The following is a 19,262-nucleotide window of genomic DNA, read 5'->3' as shown; positions in this document are numbered from 1 at the left end:
GTTACTCAAAATCTTTGAGTTCCTGGGATTTGACCAAAGATGGTGTTCCTTAATAGAATCTCTAATCTCTAGTGCTTCTTTTTCCATCAAATATAATGGTAATCTGGTTCTCAAGAACCCGAGGATTGCATCAAGGTTGCCCTCTGAGCCCTTTCCTTTTTCTATTCATAATGGAAGTCCTCTCGAGGATTTTGAATGAATATAAAAGCCTCAATTTGTTCAAAGGAATCATGATCACAAGAAGAGCTCTTGAGATTTCTCATCTCTTTTTTGTGGATGATACTTTTCTTTTTTGTCGTGCGGAGAAGGAAGATGCTTTGGCCCTCAAAGCGGTGTTAGAACTTTTCTCCGATATTACCGGCCAACAAATTAATTTTGAAAAAAGCGAGGCTTTCTTTAGCAAAAATGTGATGCCTAGCAACAAAAAAATGAATATTGTCATATCTGGGCATCAATGAAATGCAGAAGGATACAGTCTATCTAGGCTCTCAGTTGGTACATGGTCGATCCAAAATGAAGAACCTGATGTTTGTAACCAACAAAATGAAGAAAAAATTGGCACTGTGGAAAGCGGCGAGCCTTTCCTTTGCAGGGAGGGGGGTACTACTACAGTCACTCCTTCAAGCGCAATCATTGTACCACATGCAATGCTTTAAGTTCCCAAGGACGTTGTGCAAAGAAATTGATTCCCTCTGCCAAAAATTTTGGTTAGGGAATCCAACAAAGGAGAAGCAACTAACGCTAATCTCATGGGATCGATGCTATCAACAGAAAGAGAAGGGTGGTTTGGGTTTTCAAAAAATGGAAGATATCAATAATGCATTGCTACTAAAACAAGGATGGAGAATTCTCAAAAACCCTGAAGCGTTGTGGGTGTAGATACTGAAGGCGAGATATTTCCCAAATACCACACCTTTCGATCCCAAGGTTTTGAAGAAAAAGGGCTCTTGGACTTGGAACAGCATTTGTGAAATCTTACCTACCCTCGAAAGAATGGTCTGGAGGAAAGTAGGAAATGGAAGGACTACATCATTCTGGTTTGATCCATGGATAAAAGAACCAATGGATCGATCATACTTAACACCAAACACAGATCTGTGGGCAAGAAGTGCGTCAGTTGAACAAGTGGCAGTGCAACCATCAAAACAGGGAGTTAATCTTTCCTCAACCTTCCCAAGTTTATAGCATTTCCAATCTAGTCTTGAATAATGAACAAGATGAGTGGAGGGCTCTTATTTCTAGTAATGGGGAGTTCTCTGTCAAATTGGCAAGGAAATCCCTATTACAAAGAAGAGAATTGCCAATATCCCACTCTCTTAAAAGATGGTGGGATTTTTTTTGCAACTGCCCCCTTCATCCCAAATTTAAATTGTTCTTTTGGCGCCTATTAAATGCAGGGCTTCCGGTGAAAGAAATTCTCACTAAATGGATATCAATGAACCCTATATGTGAGATGTGTGAAACAAAAGTGGAGTCTTTAGGGCATATCCTGTCCTGTGACTAGACAAAAAGAATATGGGCAGCCAGACCCCTAGGTTTAAGGACTGAAAGACTGACACAGGGGTCTATTATGGATTTCTGCAGATCTTTTATCTAAACCCTAGGTTTGGAAAAGATACATAGCGATGGACGGCATCGGTTTTCATAATAACCTGTTATTTTGTATGGAAGGAAAGGAATAATAAAATATTTAATAAAATCAATCCCAATCCAAGCAAAGTGTTACACAACACAGCTAGGTGGATCCAAGACTTAAATTTATTTCTTCCTGATTATTAAGATGCCTCAAGTAGTGAGACCAGTGTCATAACTGATAAACCAAACACTTGTATTTGTAGAATTTTGACTAATATGAGTCAGTCTTTCTTGAGTCGTCTTTCTTGATATGTGCACGGGTACATAACGCAAATTTAAATAGCATTGGATGAAGCGTTGGCCTTTTTGCGAAAGGAAGACTAAGTTATGCTAGCACTGGAGGAATAGGGGAAGGAAAGGTAGAAGAGGCCATACTAGTTTGGATCAAGGATGCTTTGGATCAAGCACAGAAAAGGAATATCTTACTGATGAAATTTGGTGCGATGACAAGAATGTGCTACATCTTCTCTCATCACGGAATCACAACAATTGGCCTATAGCATATGTCCCAATTTTGGTTAACATAATATGTAACATTAAAGACTCTCAGCTTAGTGGTTGTAGCCAGTCAATGCTCCAACAATGGTTTAACCATATAGCATACGAATATGCACTAGACTTTCACAACAAAGTGGTTGTAATAGATACAGCCAAACTATAGTTGTTGTCTTAACTAATATAATATATAGCTTATTTAGCATCAAAAAAAAGTACTGACAGTTAGAAATTAAAATTAAATGGGTGATATATGAATGCAATTCTTTAATTAGGAGTTGCATGCCACTTAGATTACAGTTTAGAATCCGAGAAAATCTTCCCTTGTTCAATAATAAAAAGATCTGAGATGGTTTTAGTGGGAGGGTAGCGATGCTCGAAAGAGAGGTTAGGGTTCGACCTGATCTCACCGTTGGAATCTGTCCTGGTCCTCTCTCAATTCCTATATGCTGGAGGCAGAGATGAGGACCTGTTATTGTAAATTAATAAAATTTTAAGGGATTAAAGTGTGAGAAAAAAAATCAATATTTACAATAACCCCTCATTGTTTAAATCTGGATCGTTGATTTCTATTTCGATGACATGGCTCAATCAGAGCCGTCCGCAGCAGCAGGTGCTGCTGCCACAAATAGAAATCCGTGGGTAGTTACTAGTTTCACCCCAAATATAGTGGGTGCCGTGTAATTTTTTCAAAAATAAAAGATAATAAGAAAAAAAAATAAAAGGAATTACTTCACATAACTAACAACTAGGGGTGTCAACGGTTCGGGCACGGTTTGGGCGAAATGATTCGGCCCAAACACGGCCCATTAAGAAAATAACGGTTTCGGGCCGGTTTTGGGCCAGTGCGGTTTGGGTTCGGGCTAACTAACGGTTTGGGCTAACGGTTTAGAATTGGGTTTACTAACGGTTTGAGTTCGGGTTTACTAACGGTGTGTTTTAGTACCTTGTTGATATGTGAAATTTATCAAGAGTATGTGAACACATATAAATATTAAGTTATCTCCAAATCTTTTGTGTTGGGCATTCAAAACCAAAAACCTTTTTTTTACAAAGAAATAAAACTTATAGAACTACTATACAAAAGAGCTAGCATTTTGATGAATTTTAATGGGTTGTCTCTGCTTATTTTCCTCACCCTTCTTGACACTTGTAAAAATGGATCAAAATAAAACATAAAAAGATTTTTAAATGATAATACACTTGCTAAATATTTACTAAGCCCATCTTCCAAATGGCGAAAGCTTTGACAAGCTTGTTGTTTGCATATTCCAAAGCAAAACAATTAAGGAAAACAAATGGATATTTGGGGTTTTCTTGTCTTTTACATTTAAATTTAAGTTATTTTATTTCTTTATAGCGGATTTAACGGGCTGGTTTGGGTTTGGGCTGGTTTCGGGCCAAACGGTTCAGGCTAGCGGGCTACACACGGGCTGGCCCGGCCCAGCCCAAACCATTGCGGGCTAAGATTGTTCAGCCCAAACACAGCCCATTAAGCTTCGGTTCGGGCCAGTCGGCTATAGGGGCGGGGAGTGGGATTTTAACGGTTCGGGTTAGGTTTTGACACCCCTACTAACAACATAAGTCCACTAGGAATCTTCTCTTCCTCCTAGGCTATCCATAAAAGGAAATTACCAAGACCAAAAAAATATAATTTCTTGACGTCCAAACACATCCTAATCCAATTCCCTATTCTTCAATCAATGGATCTGATTCAAAGCCTCACTATTCTTATTTCAGTGCCTATGAGAAAAGAATTATTTTTTTTTATTTGGTCAAAAAAATGGAAAAAGAAACTTGATTTTAAGGATAATTGCAATGTTACATTCAGTCAAGTAAGATTGTAGTTTGACATTTCAGCCATTGAATAGAAATACTAGATAAGCAGATAATCATGCGGTTGGACTTCTCCAATTCTGCATCGAACGTAATAAGGTCACAGGAAATTAGATTGCAACCTGTACATCCCAACCATCCGCAGTAACAAAAACAGTTGAAATTACACCACCAATGTTATAAAAATAGGCTCAGAACTGGCATAATAAACCAACTTAACTAGAAAATGACAGATTTTAACCATCTTAGTCTGACCAAGTTAGGCCTAATCAGACTGATATCAACAAAGTCTGATCCCTATAGGATCTTTCAGATAAGAATCAATGAAGAATGATTTGATACCTGATTTTTAACTTTTAAACCTTCCACAATGTCGTTCAAACAATAAACTGTATATGGCAACACAAAATAACATATATATTGACAAGTACACTAGTGTCAACATGTAAATGGGATGAACTGAATAAAGTTATAGTTTTCCTTCCCCAACACCCTCCCTTCCAGCAGCCAAAAAAATCAAAATCATTAACTGAGTGAGACAAGTCAAACATTACAAAGAGTACCAAACTGTGCCGTCAATGAGTGCTTGTGTGCAGCTGCGACAGCTTTGGCATTGTCCGAGAGATCATTGTTCATTGCCAAGATTTTGGACTCCACGTATTCTTTATACTTAGAGATTGAATCAACCAACATTACCAATTCGCGAGCACATACCTGTGTTTCCTTTTCAGTTTGTTCAATCACAAGCTGTAGATTTGCTTTGGAAGCCTGCAACAAAAATTCCACATTGAGGTAAACCTATTGATGCATTTACAGTTTCTATCATATGCCTCAGTGGAAGTGGGGAACAAGGACATACCTTCAAAGATTCTTCTGCTTCTCTTTCCACCACATCCATCTCATGCATCTCCCTTTCAATGTCTTTCTTTTTTCCTGAGCTTCCACTGCATATCTGGACATGCAATCCTGTATTTCCTTCTTCAACTTGCTCAGTTGAGCTTCACCCTGGAATTTATCATTGCAAGGAATCAAGGGTGCATACAAAAGCAGCTCTTGAAACATAAGTTGATTACCAATGCAATCCTTTCCCAACCCTTCACCCAAATGGCAGAATTAATTTAAAAATGTTCAAAAATGAACTAAATTGTAACACAGGTGCATCCAATTAGATAATAACAAGAATAATAAATGAGATGAAAGTAACTGAGTATTCATCTAAAGACTAGCGCTTAACTGCTTTAGGAATCTTTTTATGTAAAACCATCATGAGTATCCATCTAAAGAACAGGCCATGATAGCATAAGTAGCACACTAAGGCAAATGAGAAGAAAAAAAAGGTTATCTGGACTTCCATTCCTCAGATCCAAAGTTCAGTCAACACTCAACAGTGAGACACAGTCTCTAGACTATTTGCAAAACTGCTTCATATCTTTCTAGGTTTTTAGGACACTGCAATATAATGCAATTGTATAACAAATCACACTCTTTTAGTTGCTTTGGAATAGTTCAAAAATCATCCCATAATCTATAAAAGCAGCTAATTTAGCAGCTCAAAGGTTATTACACAGGCTCCCAACACAAACATAAACTAAATTGTAGTTTGAACTTTGAACAACTGTTGGGTAAAACAATTAAGATTTGTGCCCCTAATGTTAGTAACAACTTGCAAGGACAGCATGGGTAAGCATCTCATTACTCAAGAGACAAACTTGTTCATGGAGAAATACAATAAATTGTCATTGACTTGATTAGCAGGCTCACATTGAGACGTAATGAGAGCATGCAAGACCAACTTGGGTTAGAAATCAATCACCATTTTGATAGTTTGTGTAGTAAACAGATGGTTCTTCTGTTCCATGGAAAACACCTATTTACCTAAAATCAAAGTTGGAAATTAATTGGAACTTCATCCAAGGACTGGGATATAAAGGATCTTGGGTTATTAATTAAAAAAAATAACTTGCATCGAGAATATGAGTTGATGGTCAACCCAATAATTAGAAGCTAATGGTTTCAGCAATCATACAGAGTTGTCGGTACCAAATTAGGTCATCACTCCAACAGCAGCCGCTGAAAAGATACTATAAACCTCCTCACCTATCAGCTTCAACTTAACACACAGAAAAGACCATCGAAGTGCAGACAAAAACTTAAAGACAAGAGCATAAAATACAACGGCAGAATCATTGAGTTAGACCACAAATTTGGTGTCAAGCCCCCCTGCACAGCTGCTGTTATACCACCCTTTCTTTACCACAAATTGTAGTGCACTACTTGTATCTAACCTTTATTAGTGGATAAATTCAGCAACCAAATGACATCCCCATGGCATTTGATAGAGTTCTAAAAAGTAGAAATCCCTCCCCCAAGATTCTAAGCATTTGGGGAAAAAAATCCATTACCACTGTACTCTTAACTATATGGTCCCAAAAACAGATGCATCTCAAGACAACAACAAGAAGCTTTATCCCAACTAAATAAAAAAAGGGGAAGTTTTTTCGGTCCTCATGAGTTTCGTTTCGCATTTTTCGGTCCTCATGAGTTTCGTTTCATTTGTAGCTTTTGTGGCTTAAGAGGTATTTGGAGGCAAAAGATGAGAAAAAGAGGTGTTTGAAGGCAAAAGAGTAATGAAAATTAGGTGAAAATGTGATAGCAATCAACAAAATTGAGGAAAAACAAATTGAAGTGTCGAAACTTGCAAAATTTAGGTCAAAACCTGCAAAATGGTCGAAATCTGAGAAATTTTGGTCGAAATTGACTATTTTGGCAAAATAATTCATATTTCATTTTGATTTCCAAAAGTGCAGCAATTTCGATTGAAATTTCAACCATTTCGATCGAAATTTATTCAATGGTTCTTCTTCTTCCTCTTCAACTTCAGCAGCTAACTCAGATTTTTACAAGTACAACACCATACCTCTTCCCCCAAGCCAACGGTAGCCCTTCCATTCCCTGCCCCTCTTCCTGTGCTGGCAGCAGCCATCCCCCTCTATTAGTCCCACCTCCCCAGCCACCCTAGACCCCATTCGCCTTCCCCCGTACACCAAGCTGTAGAAACTATTCCTACAGTTATTATCCCAATCAGCCCTATTTTCCCTAACCTGGAAAATTCCTACAATTCATCTTCTTCTTTGAGATTTCTATAGATTTTCTAAAACCCTAAGTTCTAAATTCCAGATCTGAATCATCTTCTACAGCAGAGTTTTGGAGCTTCAAGAGCCCCTATAAACCCTAAATTAGCCTCCCTTTTGCTGGAAATCCTAGGCAACCCTAGGAATCTAGGGAAATTACCAAACTACCCCTAACCCTAGATTGGGGGTTACATCATCACATGTTTTATCTAGAGTTTTTTACCAGAGACTCCCTTAAGTGGTGATGAAACTGAAGGCACCTCCCTTAAGTGCCAATATTATTGGCAATTCACCCTTTATTATTGGTTATTGACACTTAACAAAGTGAGTAACACTATTAAATAATTCAAAAATTCAACTTCAAATGACCAAAATACCCTTATGTCAATTAAGTCCAAGAACAAAATTATCAAAATACCCTAGTAATATCAATTTACTAAACTACCCTCTCATACCCAACCCTTAGGTGGGTGAAGGGATCCCCCCTTCACACATCTCCTTCCTTCACTTTGCCTGTCGTGAATCACTCGCCAGGGCCGCCACCACTGGAAATCACCCACCCCTGGAAACTACCAAAAAAAGAAAACCTTTTGAAAAACATTGATTTTTGTTTTAGAGGTGTTGTGTGCTTTTTTTAGGGATTAGGTTGAAAAACAACAATAGACATTGGTTCTTCACACTTCACAAGTTCTTCTCTCCCAGAGTTTTTCCTGTTGATTCAAGTCTTGCCGAAAATTGCTGCCTTGACAATCTGACACTCCTAACGACGAGGTTCTTCAGCAGAGATCCCGATGGTTGCTCATGTTGATTGTTCTTATGATTGTTGTCTTCACTCTTCCTAGCAACTAGGCTAATGATCTCATTAATGTGATCAAAGAATACCCTTGGTTGTGATTCGAGAAGCGACCTTGGCCTTCTCGATCTTGTACTTTTTTTTCAAAGTATCGACTTGGTTCTTGCACTAGATATCTGTCTTGGTAGGTTTGGTTTAGTCTTCGCAATTGGTGACAACATCAACAACCTTTTTCCAGTATTTCTACTTCAAATTTCCTCAGATGAGCTCAAGATAGTGTTCACCCCAAGCGTCGATTAGCGTAGATGTGGCGCCTTCACTCCAACAGTCCTCACGACCGCTCCGGTGCCAAAGATCCAAGCTTGTATTAGTAAGGATGGGTTAAAAATTGGTGGGTAGACGGTGCCACCACTGCCACCATTACCGGTTGTGACGACGATGGCAGTGACGGAGATGACGAATGATCATTTTGATTATTAGATGAAGACTGCAATTTTGGGTGGAATTCATTATCATCTTCATCATCCATCAGCAGAATAGGATTCGAATTTTCCCATGACTCTGCAAAGGAGAAAGAATTAAAAAGATGTAGTTGTGAAGGGTTTACACTTTGCAGACTAGTGAAGACGGGTTTTCAGAGGTGAAGAACTTGTGGAGTGTGAAGAATCGATGTTCAGAGATGTATTTCAGCCTAAACCCTAAACGGCAATCGGCATTTTTCAAAGGTGTGTTTGTTTGGTAGTTTCCGATGGTGGGTGATTTCTAGCAAGCAAAGTGAAGGAAAGAAATGGGTGACCCACTTAAAGGTTGGGTATGAGAGGGTAGTTTAGTAAATTGATATTAGAAGGGTATTTTGGTGATTTGAAGTTGAAATTTTGAATTACTTAATAGGGTGTTACTCTATTAAGCATGAGTAACCAATACTAACAAGGTGAGCCACCAGTACTATTGGCATTTAAGAGAGATGCCTTTAGTTTCACCCCCACATGAGTGAGCCACTAGCAAAAAAACTCTTCTATTTATGATTGAACCAAGGCACCTAAACAATCACTTTGAGGAATCTACTTATCATCAAGTTTCACCACCTCATCATCCGCCCAATCATGACCTAAGTCACAAACTTGATATCCTTTCTTCATGGGGGAACGGAACGTAGTAGTGGAACCGAACGGCTTTAGTTGATGGTTCAGCCTTATTATATTAGGGCGGGGTTTGGCTCGCACGAGTTATGCAACTTGTTTTTCGATTTTGGTTTGCTCCGCACGGGTCGAAGCTCGAGGCGCATGGCGTCGCTTCGGCACCGACCATGGTCTAGTTGGTTGTTAATGATGGAAAGATAGGGCCGATCGCAAGAGCAAGGCGATCCTCGATGATCTAGAGAACCGAGAGGATATCGAGGTTATATGTTCCTCGTTCTTCTTCTTTAGCGAATCACCCATACCATAGTGGATTGGATTCATACTCGAGTCCCGGAGAGTAGGCTATGCCGAACCCGCATCAGTGATTGTCTTCTCGTTATTCCAATTTACCCTTGTATGTTTGGTCCGAAGCAATTAGGGCAGAGGTATTTTGATTTCACGATCCGATTGGCAGAGCCATGGCATGGTCCCTACCGTTTAGGTATGTGAAAACAATTAAATCCTAAATGTGAAGATTGTCTATACGGTTAAGGTTGTCTCAGGTTATTCCTAATTCTTTATCTTCTTGTCGCGATATCTCGTTATATGAATGATGATGTTGTTTTTATAGTTTCCATTCAATTGCATAAGTATTAATCGTATGAAACTGATTTTCATCTCATATGATATGTATGTGATATGACTATGATTCGGGTCCTATAAATCTCGTAGATTTTGTCATATAAGCGTGGTATGCTCGTTAAGCGATTATAACGTTGGGTGACAATCGAGTATAGGTAGATGATTATGATATGATTATGGTTTTAATTAATCTCATTTAATCTTGAATTTCTCATTATACTATATCGTCTAATTTCTATGTTAGTATTGATCTAATACTTGGTATGTATTGATCTGTGGTGTTAACATCGATTATTAGGCGTCTTATAACTTGTATAAACCGAGATTATTCTTTTTGTGATTAATTTAATATTGATTATTTAACACTTTGTTAGAATAATCTTCATTTTTCAGAATTGATTAATCGGATTGTGAATTGGATTCTTATATCGATTAGTGTTTTGGACCGGGTTCAAAGTGGAGCCAAGAAAGGGTTTAAGTCTACCGGGGGAGGATACACCTCCCGGTGTGGTTAGTGTTATAACCACGAGGCCAGTAGAGCTGAGGACTAGGGAGGGACCCTAGTTACCTAAGTTTGGATACTCCTATGGGGGTTCCGGGGTAGATATTGAGAAGTTCGATGGCACGGGGACTTTGGGATTTGGAAGAGGAAGGTTCGAGCCTAATGGCTCAACGAAGCTCCTAAGATCAATTGATGACCCGGATGCTTTCTTTGAAAGATTGATCCAGTCTGAGGACGAAGTGATGGAGAATGCAATTGGTTGCATGCCGGAACATCACGAGATGGGGTCATTAGGTGTCTTGATGATGAAGACAACACTCCTATAAAAGTTTGGAACAAGCGAGCGGATATACGAGAAAAGAATCTAGGTAACAAAATTTATTTGAAGGAGAGGTTGTATGGGTTTAAGATGGACCCACAACTACCCTTGACAAGAACCTAGATATATTTAAGAAGCTTATTCAAGACTTAGCCAATACGGGGGAAAAGACTAAATTGGAAAATCGGGACTTGTCTATTATCCTATTGAATTCATTACATAATGATTACCTTGTTGTGAAGAACTCAATCAAATATGCATGTCAAAACATTTCCCTAGAACAATGATTGATGCCTTAAAGAATAGGAGTCGAACTATTGGCTTCGGTAAGACTAAGGCGATGGGAAAACCGTTTGAAAGGGCAAGGGCTCTTACAAACAAGGGAGATCAAAGGAAAGGGAAAAGTAATTGAAAGCCATGAGTCTAACAATAAGAATAATAATGGGAACAACAAGTCGATACAAACCTCAGAGATGCTTCTTTTGCAAGAAAGTAAGACATTTTAAGAAAACTATTTTGCATATAAGAGGAAAATGAAGGAATTGGAGAATACCCATCGATATGCCGGACCCAAGAATGGTCAAGCCAATGTCTATGAAGACATCAGTGAGGTGCTTACCATTTCGAGGTTAGTAGGCAAGAAGGATGGATTTTAGATTCAGGTTGTACATATCACATGTGTCCACACTACCCGGTTTACACACTGTCCGAGTTGAATAATGCCAAAGTTATGATGATTTATGTGATGTAGTTGGTATTGGTTCTGTTGAATTGTTAAATCACAATAAATCTGTTTTACCTTACATGATGTTAGATACATACCGACTTAAAGAGAAACTTGATTTCAATTAGTAGCCTTGAGCGGGTTTGTAACTTGTATCTCCGGGGGTAGTCTTTCGTATCTAAGGGATCTCATGTATGTTTAAAGGGCATTTCTCGATCGGTTTGTATGTTTTTGATGGTAGTACATTCCTTAATAATATCTCCAATACTTGTTGTCCGTCAAGTGAATCAAATATCACTAGTGTGTGGCATGCTAGGCTAGGACACATAAGCAATAAAGGAATGCAAGCTCTAAGTAAACAAGGCCTGTTTGGCAAGGATGTCATTGATAACTTAGAGTTTTGTGAGTCATGTGTCTTAGGTAAGCACACCGGTTAAGCTTTGGAGCTGGGTCTCACTTATCCGGGGATATATTAGAATATGTACATGCTGATTTGTGGGGACCTGCTTGATCTTGTCTTATGGTAGAAACTCTTATTTCTTATCCCTTGTTGATGACTACTCTAGGAAAGTGTGGATCTTCTTATTGAAGACCAAGGATGAAACTTTTGAAAAGTTCAAGTATTGGGTTGCTTTGGTAGAAAACTTGAGTGAAAGGAAAGTCAAAACATTAAGGGACTGACAATGGATTAGAATTTGTTAATGAAATGTTTAATGGATTTTGTAATGATAAAGGGATTCAAAGGCATAGGACTGTTAATACACCCCTCGGCAAAATGGTATTCTGAAAGAATGAATAGGACAATTTTAAACGAGACTAGATGTATGCTCATCGGTCGGGGGTACCTAAGGGTTTCGGGGTGAAGGCGTTACAAAACGTTCACCTAATCAATAGGAGTCCCTCCGTTACCTTAGGGTTTAAAACCCCGAGGAAATGTGGTGGGGTAAACCTCCCGGTCTTAGTTACCTCGGGGTATTTGGGTGTGAATCCTTTGCTCATCGAGTATTGGAAAATTAGAACCCGGGAGTAAAAGAGCATCTTTCTAGGTTATCCTGAGGGGGTGAAAGGATACAAGCTATGGGATAGGACTGTGCCTGGTGTTAAGACCTTTATTAGTAGGGATGTTCTCTTTAGGGAGAGTGTGTTCCCTTGTCTTTCCATTGACAATACCAACTTGAATCCACTGATCAAAGAATGACAGACTTTACTCAATTTGATTTAAGGCGGGCTGATGTTTTCTTAAGTCGCTCGGACTCTTGATTCTAGTATACCAAAAGTACCCTTGACTTCCCCTCAACCTAGCTCGGTAATAAAGAGTCCGAGGTTGTAGTTTCGATATTGAGAGTGGGCCATTGCCCCTCCCCGAGTCTTCTCACGGTGAGGTGGAAGAAGTTCCGATCCGAGTAGTTACCAATTGGCGGGGGATAGAGTTAGGAGAATGATTAGGCCACCTAGAAGGTTTGTAGCCAACTTTGCACATGAGACCGATATTTCGTCTCGATATTGGGTTAGAAGAACCTAGTTCCTATGAAGAAGCTTTGGGTTCCAAAGATAAAGATTTATGGGTTCAAGCCATTAATGATGAATTAGATTCATTAAATAAGAACCAGGTTTGGGAATTAGTTCGAAGCCCAAGGATCAAAGGTTATTACCTTGTAAGTGGATATTTAAAATCAAAGATGATGGAATTGATAATTCCAAAAGATATAAGGCAGACTTGTTGCAAAGGTTTTGTTCAAAGAGAAGGGGTGGATTATGATGAAATTTTCTCTCCGGTTGCCAAGTATAAGACTATAAGGTTGTTGTTGTCCCTTGTTGCTCGAACAAAATGACAATAGAGCAATTGGACGTGAAAACGCCTTTCTTCATGGCAATTTAGAAGAAAGGATATATATGCAACTACCTTTAGGCATCTCGGCAGCTGGAGATGAATCACAAGCTTGCTTGTTGAAGAAATCTCTCTATGGACTTAAACAGGCTCTAGGCAATGGAATAAACGTTTTGATTCATTTGTGTTGAGTGTAGGGTTTAAGAAAAGTGTTTATGACGAGTTGCCTATATTTCTCATTCGGATTCGTTGTGTTATATCTTATACTTTATGTTGATGATATATTGATTGCTTGTGTTGATTCTAGTCTTATTCAAGATGTTAAGAACAAGTTGAAATCTGAATTTGAGATGAAGGAACTTGGGACACCAAGAAAATTTTAGGGATTGAGATTCATAGGGATAAGGGGGAGGATACTATGTTCATTGGTCGGAGGTTATATTTATTGAAAGTGCTTGAGAAGTTTAACATGCTTGATTGTAAACATGTAAATGTTCCTTTAGCTTCACATTTTAAACTCTCAAATGATCATTGTCCTAAGAATAATTTTGAAAAAGATGAAATGTCAAAGATCCCTTATTCTAGTCTTTTAGGTTCTCTTATGTATCTTATGATATGTACTAGACGATATTGCTCATCTGTTAGTGTATTGAGTAGGTTTATGTCTAATCCCGGTAAAGAACATTGGCTTGCTCTTAAGTGGCTTTTAAGGTATTTGAAAGGTCTGTTCATAAAGGTTTAGTGTTCAAGTCCACACTGGTGATCTTATTCTTGAAGGATATCGACTCAGATTATGCTAGTAATGTAGATAAGAGGAAATCATTATCTTCTTATTTCTTTCCGTATCCGGTAATTGCATCGATTGGAAGGTGCAACAACGACCTATAGTTGCTTTGTCCACTACAAAGGTGAGCTTGTTCTGCATCCGAATGTGTTAAAGAAAGTATATGGTTGAATGGTTTGTTATGTGAACTTGGTATTTTGAAGATTAAACTGTTGTCTTTGTTGATAATCGAGTGCTATCTTCTTATGTAAGAATCCTGTTTATCATGATAGAACCAAACATATAGACATTAAATACTTCTTCTCGGGGATAAAATAGCGATGGTTCACTTTTAGTTGAAAAGGTAAATCGAGCATAATCCTGGAGTGGTACTAAGTCATTGCCTCTTTCTAAATTTTTACATTGTCTTGATTTGTTGGGAATTGGTGATGTTGCCTTTTAGTACATATGTTCGTAAGTTTTTGAGTTGTATATTACTTGTTTTAGATTGTGGTGTGTGTCTTGTGGTTATTTGTTTGTTTATCGGGTTTGCATTTGTTGCGGTTTTAGGGGAGATGCTGCCCAAATTTTTATAACTCTTATTCGTTTATCTCGGTTTGGGATATATGCCGGTGTGTGCATGTGTGCTCTTCATTGTTGTATGAGTGAGTTATGAGTTATGAGTTATGTTTAGGGTTTCTCTACCTAGTGCGATCGTTGCATGGTATATCCGCATGGAGTCATTAGTGTTGCATGGTTAGTGTGTCTAGGTATTTTGCATATTTTTATTTGCTTTGTACTATGTTTTTTTTTCTTTTGTCTTGTGTGTGCGGGTATACGTGGATGATGACGGTCGCATCCAATTCACTATAGTTAGTTCTTTGGGGGACGATTAAGGGGGAGAATGTTGGGGTAATCTGGTAATCTTGTATTTGTTAGTGTTGAACCGAACCGGTTCTTTGGTTCGTATGGTTCATGCCTTATTATATTAGGGCTGGGGTTTGGCTGACGAGTTATGCAACTTTTTTTGATTTTTGGTTTGCCTCCACGGGTTCTTGAAGCTCTGAGGTTTCGTTCATGGCGTTCGTCTTGGTCACCTGTACCTATGGTTCTAGTTGGTTGTTAATGATGGAAAGATAGGGCTTCCGATCGCAAGAGCAAGGCGATCCTTCGATGATCTTATGAGAACCAGAGACTGTGTATATCAGGTTATATGTTCCTTGTTGTTCTTCTCTTAGTCCGAATCACCCATACCTATAGTGGATTGATTCATACCGAGTCCCGGAGAGTAGGCATGCCGAACTCCGTCATCATGTGATTGTCTTCTCTGTTATTCCAATTTACCCTTGTATGTTTGGTCCGAAGCAATTAGGGCATGAGGTATTTTGATTTCACGATCACATTCATTCTACCTAGCTTAAAGCCTTTTTAATTCTAAAGTTGCTATCCATGATTCTAACTTAGTATTAGAAGCTACTTGTGACTTATCTATTAACACAATAGCATTAGCAAAAAGCATACACAAAAGAACCTCATCCTAAATGTTTTTAGTTAATTCATCAATCACAAGTGCAACTAATTATGGGCTTGAAGCTAATCTTTGACGTAGCTTAATTGTAATTGGGAATTCTCTACCTTGTCCCCCCACCATTCTTACACTTGTCATTGAACCATCATACATATCCTTAACCATGTCAACATATTTACTTATAACATCCCTTTTCTGTAATACTTGCCAACTTAATGCTCCAAGGACTCTATCATAAGCTTTTTCTAGATCAATAAAGACCATATGGAGATCTTTCCTATACTCTCTATACCTTTCCATAAGCTTCCTAATAAGATAAATAGCTTCCATTGTAGATCTTCCCCGCAATAAAGCCTATTGGTTCTCCGTTATTGTGGTTACTTGTCTCAACCGTGTTTCACTTACTCTCTCCCATAATTTCATAGTATAACTCATCAATTTGATGCCTCTATAGTTATTAAAGCTTTGAATATCTCCTTTATTTTTGTAAATTGGAACCATTATACTTCTCTATTCATCTGGTTCTTTCTTTGTGCTCATAATCTTATTAAACAACTTGGTCAACTAAGCTAACCCATAGGTGCCTAAGCTCTTCCATACATCTATTGGGATTTCATCGGGACTTTGTGACTTGCCTATTTTCATCCTCCTTAGAGCTTCTTTTACTTCATACAAAGATTCTCTATACATATGTTCGAAAGTTGATTCCATGGTGAATGGTGTAAGTACCAATCACAGATACTTGAAGTATGCTCATCCAGTAGACTAGAGAAATAGAAATCTAACTCTTCTTAATGTCTTCATCACGTACTAGCACTTTACCATCTTCACTTCTAATACATCCAATATGATCTAAATCTCTACTCTTGCTGCCCCTTATTTTAGCGATTTTATAAGTAAATTTTTCCCCTTCCATCGTGTAAAGCTAATTATATAAATCTTCAAACTTCTCTCTTGCTTTTTCTGAATTTTCTTAACTTTATTTTTAGCCAACTTATACCTTTGCAGATCCTCTACATCCTTAGTCATTTGCCATGTCTTAAAACTAATTCTCATTCTTAATGGCTGCTTGAACCTCAAAAACATATGCATCTCCATAAGAGGTCAAAACTTTCAGCAAAAAGATAGTGTCTTCTGATACTGATACAGATAGCCTGGATATGGTTGGTGTATACAAATTTTGTTAAGCAATAGTATAGGCTGAAATAATCCAATAACCTATTTTTCATAAGTCAAATTGTTGGAGAAGAGTCATTGAAAAAGAAAGAAGATCTAGTTTCCACAAGGATTCTCTAATGCTAAATACAGAGAAATCGCATGTTATTGTATTTGCAAAGAGTTTAAGAAAACCTACTTCATCAACTCTTGACTGAAGCACTGCAAGACAGTTTCTTTTTGACTCAAGTTTCGAATCATTGTCTACTGACTGTTGCTGAAGCGAAATCAACTCCTCCAACTTTGAAACAGAGCTTTTCTTTAGGCTATCAATTAACGAAGAGAGTGCAGGTTTAATATTTAATTTGTAGTCGACCCCTAAGACTTCAGCAGGTGTTGATCCTTTGGCATTGAGCATATATTGAAAGTCATTTCCAAACTTTAACCTGTCAATAAGTAAAACGGAATCAATGTATGATCATGATTTACACCTGAAATTGACAATAAATGAATAAAAGCTCCCTAATCAGTGTAATTTTAGTGTACATTGACTGTCACAAAACCATGGAAGGAAGTGAAAAGGAAATAATTCGCATTAAGCACCTCACCAGGAATCTTCATGAGAAAGATTAATAAGGCTTAATTAACAATGCATTTCTTCACACTAAAAAGTATATTTATAAGGAAAAAAAACAGCAGCAATTGTGATTCAGTAAGCACTAATAGGGATAACAGATTACATATCCCACAAAAAAAAACTCCAGGATCACTTGCCTTCAACACCAGGTTAGAATTTGCCGTGCTTTTTGCTAGTGTAAGCCATACAACCAGCAAAATTAGAATAATGAAGCTCTGTAGTGTTCACCATAAATATTCATCTAGTCTAAATGCCCGTATTTAGTCAAAATCAATGTCCATGGAAAAACTTTACACCTTCAACTCAGAGATTCTTTAAATCAGAATTTCTTATTGTACTACTCATATAAATAAACATGAAAAGAGAAAATCTAACAGTCACAAATAAGATTAGAACAAATAAAATGCGTGAACGGCAGGCAGAAGATCACCAGAGAAGGGGGAAATTACCTCCTAAGAGCCTGATTGCATTCAATGGAAAGGTTCTCAAGCTCCTTAAACTTATGCCCAAGTGCAGTATCAAGATCCCACGACTTCTCTTCCCACACATTCCTTGAAGCCTCTGCCTCCGCAATATCCCTCTCCACAGCCTGTAACTCCCTTCTCATCCTCTCTACATCCCTAGCATTTACAGTCTGCAAATCGATGCTTTTCTTCAACTCCTCATTCTCCTCACAGATCCTCTGATTCTCCCTAACCTTTGTGTCCAACTCCTCCTCCTTCTTCTTCAAAGCCGCCTCCACAAGCAAAATCCCATTGGAGAGCTCCTCAATAATTGTATGAAACTTCTGAACATCCTTCTCCAACATAGATTTATCCTTCTCTCGCTCTTCAGTCGCGGACGGCGCCGTCCTCAAGGCTTCAATCTCGGCTGCAAGATTCGCAACCTCTCCTTCCATCAACTGAACCTTCTCGGCAGAGGCATTCTTCTCCTGCTCCATCTTTTCAGTGAATTCATGGTCCAGTTCATCGACGGCATCGTCTTCACCACGGATATAGAGCGAGTAGCTCTGAAGTGCATAGAGAATAAGCTTGTTGTCACCGAGAAAATTGCTAGTGCTGGAGTCCGAATAAGAGACATGATCGCTGTAGAGAGCGATCTGGACGAGCCAGTGTATGACGGCAAGGAGAGATGGCCAAGTGTGAGGGGTACTAGCTTTAAGGACGGATTTGTTGATTTTAACAGGGCAATTTAGGTGTTTTAGTAGGAGAAAGAGATCTTCTTCGAGCTTGTCTGCCTTGTCAAGATCGCGCCATTCGAGGCGGTGGCAGAGGAAGCGTAGAGTTTCGGTGATGTCTTTGGCAGAGGGGAGAGGAGGTCGGAGTGAGATTGGGAAGGAATGGGAGGAAAGGTAGGCGTTGATAGTACGGATGGCGTTGCTCTGGTAGGAGCGATCGTTGAAGGGAATCGAAGAGGCAGAGCGGCCGACGCCGGATGAAGAGAAAGAGGGGCGGCTGCTGCAGAAACTTGCATCGGAATCTCTGCTATCGCGGTGGTTGGTGGTGGCTGTAAACTGGCGAGAGTCGATGGAAGGTCTCTCAGCGATGGAGTCCTTCGGCCTTCGTCTCCCACCTCTCATATCCGTCGCTTTCTCTCTCTCCCTCTTCATCTCTGTCTCACTTCATCGCTGTCTCTACCTCTCTCTACCTCTTTCCCGCTTATTTCATCCATTTTCCTTTCAAAAGATTTCTTAGGACAATTTCAAGAACGCTGGCAGCGTTTCCTGCCGGTGCGAGAGCGTTTTCCTCAAATGAGTTACGAGCCCTCTGGTCCGTCTCCGGAGAAATGGATTATCCATTTTCGTATGATGTCTGACATGTTGATGTGACTTTTAAATTCATTTTAACCATTTGATGCGATTCTGGAATACTTGTCACACATCTAAAAAAAAAAAATAATGGTCTATTTCGTGAACCCTGCCTAACTTTACATGTTACTCCCCCTATTTCTTGAAAATTACAAATTAACGCTAACTTTTGAGAATTCGGATCATCACCTCCGATGGGGAGCACAGAGTGCTCCTGATTTTTTCCACCACAAAAACGGTGGGCCCCACCACTGAAAATAATTTAAAAAAAAAATCCTCCCATCACCACTCCTAGGCCCCTTATTTTTTGTGGTGGTAAGCCGTCGGGGCTCCCCGACGGGGTCGTAGA

The 19,262-nt window shown here is 38.9% G+C and overlaps 1 protein-coding gene and 1 pseudogene across 2 annotated transcripts; both read right to left on the bottom strand.

Moving 5' to 3' along the window:
- Positions 1–4,137: 4,137 nt before the first annotated feature.
- Positions 4,138–18,899, bottom strand: LOC149016111 (kinetochore protein NDC80 homolog). Its single transcript, XM_089157242.1, is given in 5 exon segments — positions 4,138–4,734; positions 4,826–4,893; positions 4,896–4,971; positions 16,669–16,915; positions 17,556–18,899. Coding segments are annotated over 5 exon segments (1,776 nt in total). The 5' UTR covers positions 18,716–18,899; the 3' UTR covers positions 4,138–4,509.
- Positions 7,605–16,662, bottom strand: LOC149016112 (uncharacterized; annotated as a pseudogene). Its single transcript, XR_016173663.1, has 2 exons — positions 15,188–16,662; positions 7,605–9,023 (listed from the first exon to the last, which is right to left on the bottom strand). The product of XR_016173663.1 is annotated as an uncharacterized LOC149016112 (transcript).
- Positions 18,900–19,262: the final 363 nt, after the last annotated feature.

Source organism: Hakea prostrata, chromosome 5 (assembly GCF_041222555.1).
Source record: "Hakea prostrata isolate BN-2017 chromosome 5, UWA_Hpros_2, whole genome shotgun sequence".
NCBI classification, from domain to species: domain Eukaryota; kingdom Viridiplantae; phylum Streptophyta; class Magnoliopsida; order Proteales; family Proteaceae; genus Hakea; species Hakea prostrata.
Note: the sequence above shows the minus strand (reverse complement) of the source record. Positions and strands in the feature narration are given on the sequence as shown.